The sequence below is a fragment of the Nelumbo lutea genome, chromosome 3 (assembly GCF_056320005.1).
Source record: "Nelumbo lutea isolate HS-2025 chromosome 3, American lotus-T2T, whole genome shotgun sequence".
In the NCBI taxonomy this organism is placed as follows: domain Eukaryota; kingdom Viridiplantae; phylum Streptophyta; class Magnoliopsida; order Proteales; family Nelumbonaceae; genus Nelumbo; species Nelumbo lutea.
Window position 1 is genome coordinate 10,717,235 of NC_142686.1, and position 12,346 is coordinate 10,729,580.

At 37.0% G+C, this 12,346-nt stretch overlaps 1 protein-coding gene and 1 pseudogene across 1 annotated transcript; both read left to right on the forward strand.

The window, feature by feature from the left end:
• Positions 1–9,085: 9,085 nt before the first annotated feature.
• LOC148862881 (uncharacterized) lies at positions 9,086–9,562 on the forward strand. Its single transcript, XM_088974784.1, has one exon. The coding sequence runs from the start codon at positions 9,086–9,088 to the stop codon at positions 9,560–9,562; it is 477 nt and encodes a 158-aa protein (XP_088830910.1).
• A 1,738-nt stretch (positions 9,563–11,300) lies between these two features.
• On the forward strand, positions 11,301–12,137 carry LOC148862882 (ESCRT-related protein CHMP1-like; annotated as a pseudogene).
• Positions 12,138–12,346: the final 209 nt, after the last annotated feature.

The window sequence follows — 12,346 nt, forward strand, 5'->3', positions numbered from 1 at the left end:
TACACTCTTGGAGATGTTAGAACATTGCGGTGCTATTGGGAGATCGGGAACTAAGGCTTAGTTTGGAAGGAGTGCAAATGCAAATATGTAGGGTACTAATACATACAAAATAATAGAAAATGTAAGGTTTTGCACTCCACATATTTGTATTTATACTTCTTCCAAACTGAGCCCTAGAGATTTTTATAGCTTGGACAAAGAAAATGATAAGAAGGAAAAGTAATTATTTTTGCTCTCTCTCTCTCTAATATAAATCCTTTTATTTTCCTCTGTTCACAGTATATTTGTCTCACTCAAACCCTTTGTAAGTGTTATCTATCAAAAAGACAAAAAAGGGTAAAGTACAAAACCTCTCCTAAAGTTTCTGACAATCATAAAAATCTCCTCTATAGTTTCGCTTTAGTAAAAAAATTGCTTGAATCTTTAAAGAACTCGACAAAAACCTCCTTTATGTTAATGATCATGATGGAAAATGTTAAACCTATGAATCAATTCTTTTCAAAAACCTATTTTACCCTTTTGCAAATTAGTTTACATCTATTTTTACTGAAATACCCGTATTATCCTCTTTTCTTTTCTTATTGACCTTACCCTCATTTCCTATCCTTGAAGAGGAGGAATACATCACGCAAATTCTTTCAATTTCTCGTCCAAATTCTATTGATTCAAGGAGGAATGGCCCACACCTCATTATCCTCTTTTCCTACTACATATCCTGTAGATATGACTTCCAATGTGTTCCAAACCTTTTTCAGTAACAAAGGTTACTAGGTTCCCGAAAAAATTCATGCATTTCACAAGAATCGTCTGTTGGCAATCTTTGGGGCAAGGTCTCACTAATACAAGTATACAAGACTCGTAGCCTATGTCTTTAATGCATGGTTTTCAAGGCACCAAGGCGAGGTTAGGGGATGGGTTTTTTTATGTAGAAAACATAAATACTAGGGTAGTTCCCTAGATATCATAATCATATTTTCTTAAAGATTATTCATAATTTTCATAAGAAAAGTATAGAGTTCATGTTGAAGTATCGAAAATCAACATATTCATGAGAAGAAAAAGAAAAGGAAAAGAAAATTCAAAAAATAGAGGGGCCAAACCTTTATTTTTGTTATAGGAAAAGAAGAAAAGAAAAAGTAGTAGTAGAAAATGTGTTGATTAGGAAAAATTTTAAGTTCTTCCTTATTGGTTATGTTTGTATTGATTAAACCCTAACAAATAAAAAAATAATAAAAGGAAATTAGCATATAAATACAAAAAATGAAAAGGATATGGGTTTTTTTTTATGTAGAAAACATAGATCCTAAGGTAGTTCCCTAGATATCAAAACCATATTTCCTTAAAGATTATTCATAATTTTCATAAGAAAAGTATAGAGTTCATGATAAAGTATTGAAAATCAACATATTCATGAGAAGATAAAGAAAAGGAAAAAGAAAATTCAAAAAATAGAGGGGCCGAACCTTTATTTTTGTTATAGGAAAAGAAGAAAAGAAAAAGTAGTAGTAGAAAATGTGTTGATTAGGAAAAAATTTAAGTTCTTCCTTATTGGTTATGTTTGTATTGATTAAACCCTAACAAATAAGAAAATAATAAAAGGAAATTAGTATATAAATACAAAAAATGAAAATTTTAGTTTAATAGTGCCTATTTTATAATGATAATGTCAAAAATAAAGAATAAAAAAATATTTTATAATACATAGTACAAAACTGTTTGGCGATTAGGCGAGGCGAACCTCAAAGGACACCTTGTCGCCTTGACAACTATGCTTTAACATGGTTAGACAATGTATGAAACGGGGAATAAAGTTGGTGACTCTAAGATCTTCAATTAGGGGTGTCAATGGACCGGTTTGGGTCGGACTCTGTCCAAATCAAAATCTATTTGGACAGATTGAATAGACCAATAAGACAAATTGAATTTGGACAGACTGGACTGACCAATATGATATATTGGATTGGACCTGGTCCATCTATAATGAATTTATATCGGATTGAGCCAATATCTGGTCCATTGTTAGAAGGTAAAAACATAGGTGTCAATGGACTGAATTTGAGTTGAAACCAATCTAAAGTAACAGGAATTTGAACAGATTGGACAGTCTCTGGATCGGTCCAATATATTCATTGGACCAAGTCCATTTGTAATGGACTCACATTGGACTGGACTGGATTGGACCAAATCCAGTCCAATTGACACCTCTATCTTCAATTGGACCGGTCCAATTGTTGGGGCCTCAACTCTAGTTTGTAAGCTTGTATTTCCATGGGAGATATGAGACATGCCCCTCTTGTGCAACATCTCCAAACTTGAATATGTAGAACAGATTAACAGGTTCATCAGCTATGTTTGAACACAGGGATCTCCCCTTCCCACGGTAGGCAGAATCCCACTATCGCCTCTATAAGAGTAAAACAAATCTCGAGGCCCCAATGTGATGCTGGGAGTATTTTAAGGGTTGTGGTACTTTAAAGCTCACAATGTGTATATCACATGGTAAGTGAGTTGCCAAAGGAGAGAAGGATCTTGGTGGCTTCTGGAGGCTTCCTGTGGTTTCTTAGCAATGAATACCTGCATTGGGTAGTTCAGACTTCAGATGGGCTCCAATACAATTCACAATGGGAGAGAAGGGAATGGAAGATTACATTCATTGGATGGTTATCCAACACTCCTTGTTCAATACCACGCTCTTCATCTGCAACTAAATGGCGATCCATCATTATCTCAAGCCAACCATTTTTAGGCTCGTCACACCCAAAGATTGCCGTGTGTGGACAGAGAACCGTTGACCACTTGAATCCTGCATGAAGGCAGGAGACGGCATTGTGTGGTAATTTCCTTGCGGGGGGATTTTATCGTAAGTCTCTCTCCGACTCATCATTTAAATCAGAATAGAAAACCCGTTTATTGTCAAGATCTGTTCTGAACCTAACTATCAGTTCTGTCATTGACACCGGGGTAATTTCATAACTATTGACATTTTCTGTCCCAGTCGTTGGAAGGGAGGTTTTTGTCGAATCTTTAAAAATTTAGGGAAGGTCTTTGCTAAAATGAAATTATAGTGAAAGTTTTTATGATTATCAGAAACTTTATGGGAGATTTTTATATTTTACCAAAAAAAAAAAACACTATTTACGCGTCCCACTCTTATACACCATAACACACTCTACCAAACGTATAGCTGTGTTTGTTTCCAGCGCAAATCTGAACCAGATACAATTTGCACCACCTTCCAAACATAAGTTTCTGTTTGTTCGCAATCAATTTTTGCTTCAAAGAATTCGTGCCTTTTTATCATTTTGTGATAGCCAGTTTATACGACAAACCATATCAAAAGTCCTAGCATGTGAAAATAACACTTTCTCATAGGGCAAGTTAAAAACCTCAGCCTCTAACCTTGTGGGACCTGGTGGAACACATTATCATAAAAGGGACACATGCCAATACCCAGCTGGGATAGCCCATCCTTCAAACCAAGGTTTTTAAAACTGACCTGGACAACAAACTGGTCAGGGGTCCAGTTGTCGAGTCTAATGGTCTGATCATTCGAACCGAACAAATGGCTCATTCTAACATAAAAATTTTAAAAATTAAAAAAAATAAAAAATGGTTAAAACCATTGAATGGGCTGAATGGATCAACCGCTTGGGTCAGTGGTTTGCTAACCAAATCAACGTTTTTTTGGCAAAAACCGAAACCGATCACCTGACTAGTCCCCAGTTTTTTCGGTATAACTGTCCGGTCCAATCCGGTTTTGAAAACCATGCTTCAAACCCATAAATAATAATCCCCCAACCTTGGTGCAGGTGGGATTCGATCCCAAATCTTCACTAGGGCTGTTAATGGGTCGGGTTTGGATTAGGTTTAGATAGAACTGGAACCAACCCAATAAGAAATATTAAGGACCCAGAACCAAATCAATCGTCTTAATAATAATTGGGTCGGTTCTGGTTCTTGTTTGTTAGGAAGGAATCAGTTCAGACTCAAACTGATTATTGTCTTAATAATAATAAAGATTTCTTAGTTTTGTTTTTGTAATTTTTATTATATTTTATGTCTAAGATAGTAAATAATTTACTATTTCACTGTCATTTTTATTAAGGTTATATTATCACAAATAAAGTTTCATATTACTATCAGTATATTATACTGGTCTTCATTTATCATTAACTTAGCTAGTTCAAACTGTTCAACCAAATTATGCCCTTAAATAAAAATATTAGCTTTACCTTTTGAAATATATATTCTGAAATTAGAAAAAAAATATTTTTTTATAATTTATTAAATACAAATATGGCCACACCACATTTTGCACATTTTTTGCGCCTGACGTGGATGGGGTATTGATAGAAATATCAAATATAGCAATGTTGAAACACTTCAAACTGTTTGGGTTAATTATTCAAATATGCCCTGTAATTTTACTAAATTATTTAAATATATCCTATGATTTTCAAAACTACTTAAATATATATATATATATTAAGATATTCAACCAGACAGAAGAAAAAAAAAATAGGAAGACAAAAAATATTATCTTTAACGGTTCTTTCCATTTTCAAAATATACCTTCACAGTAAACTGGACTGGTGTAAGAATGACTACATAGAAAATCTAAAAATATGCAGCCCATCCCTGGGCCATAAATTTATACAAAGCCTAGTTGTATCATTAAGACATAAACCATCTATATTCATTTCCCTATTTTCCAGTTGTAAAGTATTCATATCATCACTTACTTTATGTTTGACATAAAATATGCATTCCAGAAAACAATTATAATATTATATATAAGGCAAAGTTAAAGTTAACATAATTTAAATTCAGAATATGTAATATCGGGCCTACAATATCTTGATGCACCAATTGAGAGGTCCATCTGGCCCATTTAATAAATGGGCTTCAAAATTAGGAACAAGAATGTAAAAATGCCCAAGCTCGGCCCACCATGGGACCCCTGACCCCTCTAACCGGATTATGAAGAAGTGAAGCCCTCTATGCATTGCTTTTAGCAGGAGTACTAATCGGGGGTTGAATGCAACCAAAGTCGCAGCAGAATTTTTCTCCTCAATTCCCATCCTACGATCTCTGCTCAATCCTCTCCGCTTTATTTGTCTACTTACCCTCGCCATCGCCAGTACTTGGTTTCACTCTTCCATCTTCTTTCTATCCTTTTGGCACCTCACTTTATTTTATAAGTCATTTCAAACATCCAATTATTGCATCTAAGATCCCATTTGTCTTTTGATAAGTTATTTATTTGGATAAATACAATTATTTAGGTAAATTTTTACTGGAAAATACTTATCTGGGTAAGTATATTCACCTATGCTATTTTATTTCTTAGGTAAACAAGGTAATGATCATTTTAGCCATAAAAGTTCATTATTAAAAAGGACATTTTTGTTCCATTCAAGTATTATCAACTTTCCCCCTATGTGGGAAAATTATTTATCCATCTTAGGGATGGGTATATCTAAGAAAATAAACTTTCCCTGGTCTCCACATAAATCTGAAAAATGAACATGGAATTCTTAGTCAATGAGAACCAAAATCCCATTGACCAACTTTCCTCCCTCACAATCCAAAAAAAAAAAAGAACGCCCCCTAAATTCAAATAAAATCTTAATTCTTTTCCTACTAATTTCTCAGTTCTTTTTTTATACAAATAAGAGGATTATTTTTTTTCTAAATTCAAGGGAAAACTTTGGTTGTCATTCAACAGCCTATGAACCTTAGCACTTTGTTTCTAGTCCAGATTAACACTGGTGTGTTTGTCTAACCACTTTGTTTCTAGTCCATCTGGTCTCTATTACCATACACTCATGGACCTCATGAAGACTCATACTAATTTATATGTATATATAATTTAGAGGGAAGAGGGAGGCCAAATGTTCTTTTACCTCAATAGTTTATAGAAAATTATTGAGGTAAAAGAACATTTGGCCTCCCTCTTCCCTCTAATTTATATGTATATATCATATTTACCTCAATAATTTTCTATAAATTATATATCATATTTTGTCTCTAGGCTCCTTTTTATTCTATATAATTTAAAATGGCACGTAGAGAATGAGTCTGAAGGAGGAAAAATAACAGTAACAAGATATATATAGATGCATAGAGAAAAAGAAATTGTCATCCCATTCCCTCATTGCCCTTTGTCAAATTCATTTCTTTGCATGATTCCCAATTTTAACTCTCTAAACATCTTTATTTAATTATTTGTCACAATAAGGCTCAATTGTATTATTATTATTATTATTATTATTATTATTATTATTATTATTATTATTATTATTAAAAATAATAAAGATGAAATGATCTCTGTTAACCTACTCGTAAGGTGTGCTATTATCTTAATAACATGGCTGATGAAATGAAATAGATTAACTCAATTCTCGCTCAAGCAAACAAACTCTTTCTCCTTCTGTCCTTCATATAACTTATGATTGAGTTTCGTAGTTTTGCTTAAAAGTGATAACCATCCTACCAGGAAAATAAAGAAATAAAAAGAAAAAGTTTGGCCGAAAGAGCCAAACAGATCACAAAACATGAGATGATGTCTGAAGTCAGAACTGTACATGAAAAAGAATCTCCTCGATGGGGGGACACATGTACATAAACCATCATTCTTGGAATTGGATGTATGTATATGACATGTCTTCACTGTACAAATCTAGGCCGTTGATCTCCAAATTTCCAATATTAATGTATGTCTCTAATTGTAATTGGGCATAATGTCTGCATTTCTGAGAACCTCCGACCATGCAAAAAGCTCAAGGGTATCATTCTCTTCGGTGGGACCCCCATGTTCATAAACCATCATTCTTGGGTTAGGTCTGTACATTCGCATGCATGTCTGCACAGTTCATATCTAGGCCGTCGATCTCCTGATTTTCAATCCCGATGTTTATACATTTTTCTAATCCCAGTCCCGATGTATATGAGTGTATCTCTGAGTCTAATTGGACTCGCTTTATATTGATTGGTATGGAAGGGGCCTAAGGGCCAAACTACAATATATTAATTCTTCTCGAGATGATTCGCGCATCTGTCCCTATGAACTTTATATTCATGGTTCCTAAAATCTTATCTGAAGTGGGCTCCACTATGAGGGAATCTCAGACTCTTAGTCACATCATTGGACGGTCCGCTATCATGCTCGTGGTGGCTGATGTCACCTTATCTTTAACACATGTCCCTAGTGTGAATGTCAACGTGGCGAAAATACAATTTACAAAATCCATCTTCACATCTTACAGCCGTGCGTTTAGAATATCTCTGTTCTTTCATTCATATACAGGATCAAATCCGAATTCACGAAAATAAAAGGATTTAGTGTTGCAGAATTGCACAAGCAAATCGTAAGGTAAAATAAACTTCTATCCTAAGAACTAAGGCCCTGTTCTCTTTTTAGTAAGTTAGTTACCCGGGGAAAATGTAATTATTTGGATAATTTTTTTTCGAAAATATTTACGCAGGTAAATAATTGCATTTATTTATTTTTTAGATAAATAAGTAAAAATCAATTTAGTCATAAAAAATCATTATTAAAATAGACATTTTTTTCCTCCACAGTAGAGTTGTTTGGTAGGGGTCAACCCCCCTGCCCCGCTTTGTCTCTCTATGTTCCCAGAGAGGTTTTCTCTCTTGTTCTTTCAAGGTTTGTCTCTCTATTTCCAGAGAGGTTTTCATCTATTCTGTGTTTTTCCCCTCTCTCTGTTTTTTCCTTTTTTTGGTGATTTTCCCCTTCTCTCTCTCAAGCTCTTTGTTTCCCCTCTTCTATGTTTTCCCCTCTCTCTCTCTTGAGATCTCTCTAGATCTCTCAAGGATCACCCATTTCTTTCTTTGTTTCTCTCATCTTCTTTGTTTTTCTTTGTTTGCTTTCTTTCTGGGCATTTTGACATCATAAATGATCGAGACAGTGCTAGATGGCCGAGATAGTGCTCAAATGATAGTTTCTCCGATGTCCTAGATGGTTGTGATGTGTTCTGACGTCCTGGTTGGTAGTTTCAGTTCTCCGGCATTGTGGTTGGACGTTACAGTGCTCTGGCTTTCTTTGGAAGACAGCTTGCAGTTGACAATTCTTCGATGTACTGGATGGCAGTTACAGATGATGCCTCTTCTACAGTTTTCTGGTGTAGTTGGAAGTTACAGTTCTTCGCTTGTGGCTATGTAACCTTCTCTATCAGTTTCGGTTTGGTTGATAACTCCTATTTTCAGTTTGCTTGTCAGTTATGGTGGTTTGGAGATGTTCTTATCCACTTCTGCTGGTGAAGTTAACTCACTTTGCTTGCCAGTTATGGTGGTTGGTTGCAGAAGTTATTCAGATTCTCCTAAATTCCATTTATTTGTTTTGTTCTTCTTGAGAATGTATCTCTAATCTTTATTTGGCCTGGTTGGTATCTCTTTGTATCAATCTCTTGAATGAATTGAATGAATGAAACATGATTAAAATCTTAAAAAAAAAAGTGTTAACAATTTTCTTACTATGTGAAAAAATTATTTATTCACCTAAGAAATGAATATCACTTACTCAATAAAATAAACTTTTCGTGATCCCACATTAATCTTAAAAATAAATATGAGATTCTTAATCAAGTAACCAAAATCCCGTTTAAGAACGCCCTCTAAATGGTTATTCTATTTGACCGTTACAGAAGGGAAAGAATTGATCACATTGGCGCCTCAACAGAACGCGCCTAAAAGCGCCTGACATGCACGTATCAGCGTACATCATTGGGAGATGTTCCCAATACACGGTTGGAATGTGTTATGAGCGCCATTGTAAATTCCGAATTTATCGGGATAGACAGGGTGGACGGTGGACCTCCCGCCAAATGAAACGAGCCGTTAGAAATTCCACGTCACAGACAACTGGTAACATCGGTGAGTTGTAGAATTAATAAATCCACCAACTTTGCCGTTCTACTGACTTTGTTTCTTTATTTCTCTTCTCACACTAAGAGAAGGCAGAGAGAAGTAGGTTTAGGGTGTCAGGATTGATTACCATCCTTCTCCTTGCTTTTTCCTTCTAACCTCTGTTTCCTCTGTGTTTGATCTTTGATCTATCAAACGGATGGCAACGGAGACTCCTAATTTCGAGAACAAAGAAAGGGAATCGGGTGAAGACTTACTGGATGTTGCGTTTGCCAAGAGCAAGTGCTGTTTCTGCATATTCTATTTAAGTCCGGACCAATCAAAGACCGCCGGATCGGTGTGGTGGAAGAGAATTCGGTCGGTGGAGAGCGAAGACGGATGGTGGATGAAAGCATGGAAGAAGGTAAGGCAGTGGTCGGAGATCATGGCGGGGCCTCGATGGAAGACATTCATCAGGCGATTCAACAAGAACAACAGAGGCGGCGGAGGTGGTAGGCTTGGGAAATTTCAATACGACCCCTTAAGTTACGCTCTCAATTTCGAGGATGGACCAGGGCAGAACGGTAATCTCGATGATGAGATCGGGTACCGCGATTTCTCGTCCCGGTTTGCGTCGATTCCAACTTCTGCGAAGTCGTCTATGGATCTCGGCAAGGACGCGCCAGCCTTCACGTAAGGAAACGTTGAGAGAGGAAGAAGTTGTTCTAACTAACTGTAGTGCCTCTTAATTCTTAATTCGACGCGCCGCCGTGGACGGCAACGCGAGCCAGGGGGCGGAGGGTGCGACGCAAGGCGCTCCCGTCCCGTCGGTCGAGGTTAGAGTCGAGAGTCGAGACCCAAGAGGAGGATCGTCATCAAACAGCGCTGTGAAGGAGTTGACTTTTGGGGCGTAGGAGCTGGTGCTAGATTCTGGTCGGTGCATTTTTCAACTATTATAATTATTTTATTATAAAAATTAAACATTAATTGTCTTCGCCCTCTTTATTACAGATGATACTTGTCTAGAAATAGAATGTATTTTTTTCTTTATTTCTTATTCAATTCTAAAGCTGCAAGTGTTTATTTTAATAAGAAATATAGCGCTGTTGTGTATAAAAGAAGAAGTAAAGAAAGAATGTGGAGGATGACTGACCTGGGTTTGAAACAGTCAATAGTTGGGAGAAAATTCTCTTTAGACTGGATTTCTGTGTGTAGTTTATTATATTATTATTTATGAGCAGGATTTCTGTGTGTAGATAGTAGTTGATCGTCTTGTTCTTGATATGAAGTTCAACGGTTGAAGTTTGGTTGGATGGATTCAGTATTCACCTTGCTCCCCAAAGTCAAATAAAACTGAGTTTATGGACAAAGGAGTCAAGGAGTAAGATGGGAGAAACCCATTTGTCTCCGTCTGGAATTGAGTATTTGAGATGTGAGATGAGTTGACAAAAATTATAAATACAAGGGTAAATTATAAAGATATTCCTGTACTATGGGGTCTGTCACAAAGACCCCTGTACTTTGTTTTGCTTACTACCCAGCATCTATAAAAATCGAAAATATACGTCTTTCTCTCATTTCCTTCTTGTGATTCGAGGAGCTGCATGCATTGTTTGCTTCGCTCGCATTCCCTATACTCTCATGATATAACGAAACCCAAAAACATTAAAATCAGTTGCTTTTTTCCGCACCCATGGTTGTGTTGCGTGTGCCGTGTGGATCTACTGAAGAAGATAGGTTCTATGTCTGATCTGATGAGTGATGACTCTGGCAGCTAAGCACTGGCTGCTTGTTCCCCACGTAACATTATTTCTATTTTTCCTTTCTCTGATAATTTTTGGAGCTTACTAAGGTCTACCTTCTCTCTCTCTCTAAAATCTAACCTACATACATTCATTTGTATTCTCAGTTTCTCACTTCTCAGTAGTGGTACAGGCCACAAAGTTACAGGCAAACATTATTATTTAGATTTAAGGCCAAAGAGTGGGGTTAGTATTATTTGAGGGAAGCTTACATTGCAGACATTATTATTTAGATTTAAGGCCATAGAAGAGGAGGCAAGCAATGCCAGAGTAGCTGTGAAGCACACAGTGAAGCGGTAAGCGTAGCTAGCCGAGCCGTCGTGGATGCTAACAGCGTGAACCATGCCATCACCATCGAAGAAATGATGACTGGCGACGGGCTCGAACAGGGGATCGGCGCCGTTACGAACGTAGACGCCTTGAATGCAATCGGGGAACAGGACAGATGGACCACGACTCCTTTGATGTTAATTCATTGTTGTTATTGTTCATACTTTCTGTATTTGTTGCATCTGTGATGTTGGCTGTAGAAACTTACACAAGAGTGTCCCTCTGCATTCTCTTCCACAGAAGTTCAAAACAGAAGAAAGGCCAAAGAAGCGAAAGATCTAGTACAATCCTCAATATTTCATTAAACCAAAACTGATAAGAACGGAAGAACCAACTCTCTTTTCACCAAAAGAAGAAAAAGAAAAAAAAAAAAAAAGAATTCCTCTTCTTTGTCACCATATTGATACTAAGATTGTAGTTCCTGATCTGGGTTTTCTAGAATGGGGAAGGAGAGGCTAATGGAGCAGATATTCCAGTTGAAGCACACATCGAAATCGCTGGTTAGGCAAGCGAAGAAGTGTGAGCAGGAAGAGAAATCAGAGAAGGCCAAAGTAAAGAAAGCGATTGAGAAGGGCAACATGGATTGCGCAAGGATCTATGGTCAAAACGCGATCAGAAAGCGCAAGGAATAGCTCAACTATATGCGCCTCGCATCCCGCCTTGACGTTGTAGTAGCACGACTCGGGAGCCAGAGCAACCTGCGAACAGTTGGGAAGTCGATGAGTGGAATAGTGAAGTCACTTGAAGGGGCGCTTTCTGTTGGGAACATGGAGAAGATATATCAGACCATGGAGAAGTCAATGGCGAGCACCACAACTCTGTCTACTCCTGAAGAGGTGGTGTCCTTGATGCAGCAAGTAGCTGATGATTACGGGTTGGAGGTATCTCTGAAACTCCCACAGGCCAGGAATAAAGCAGTTGAGGTGAAGGAGAAAGGAGTAGTATTTTCCGAGGAGGACCTGAATAGGAGACTGGCAGACTTGAAAGCCAAAGGCTAATCTCTCTCTTTCTCTCTCATTCTCTCTCATCAAATGATCAAATATGAGTGTGACCATGTTTGAGTTATTTCTATCTTTCTATGTTTGTTAGTATCTTTAGAATGGATTAGCAAATTAGCAATCAAAGGTTCATTTTTATAAAGCAATTTTATTCTGTTAAAAAAAAAAAAAGCATTCAACGAAGATGGGGCAAAATACAGGGCAAGATTCTCGACGTGCTTGTTTGATTTATGACGAGGGCGGATTTGGCCCTCCACTCACATGGTGACACATGGTACCTCGGAACAACTAGGTGACACTCGGAACCATTTAGGCAACAACTTGCCTTAACCAAGTTGATGGTGTTCCACC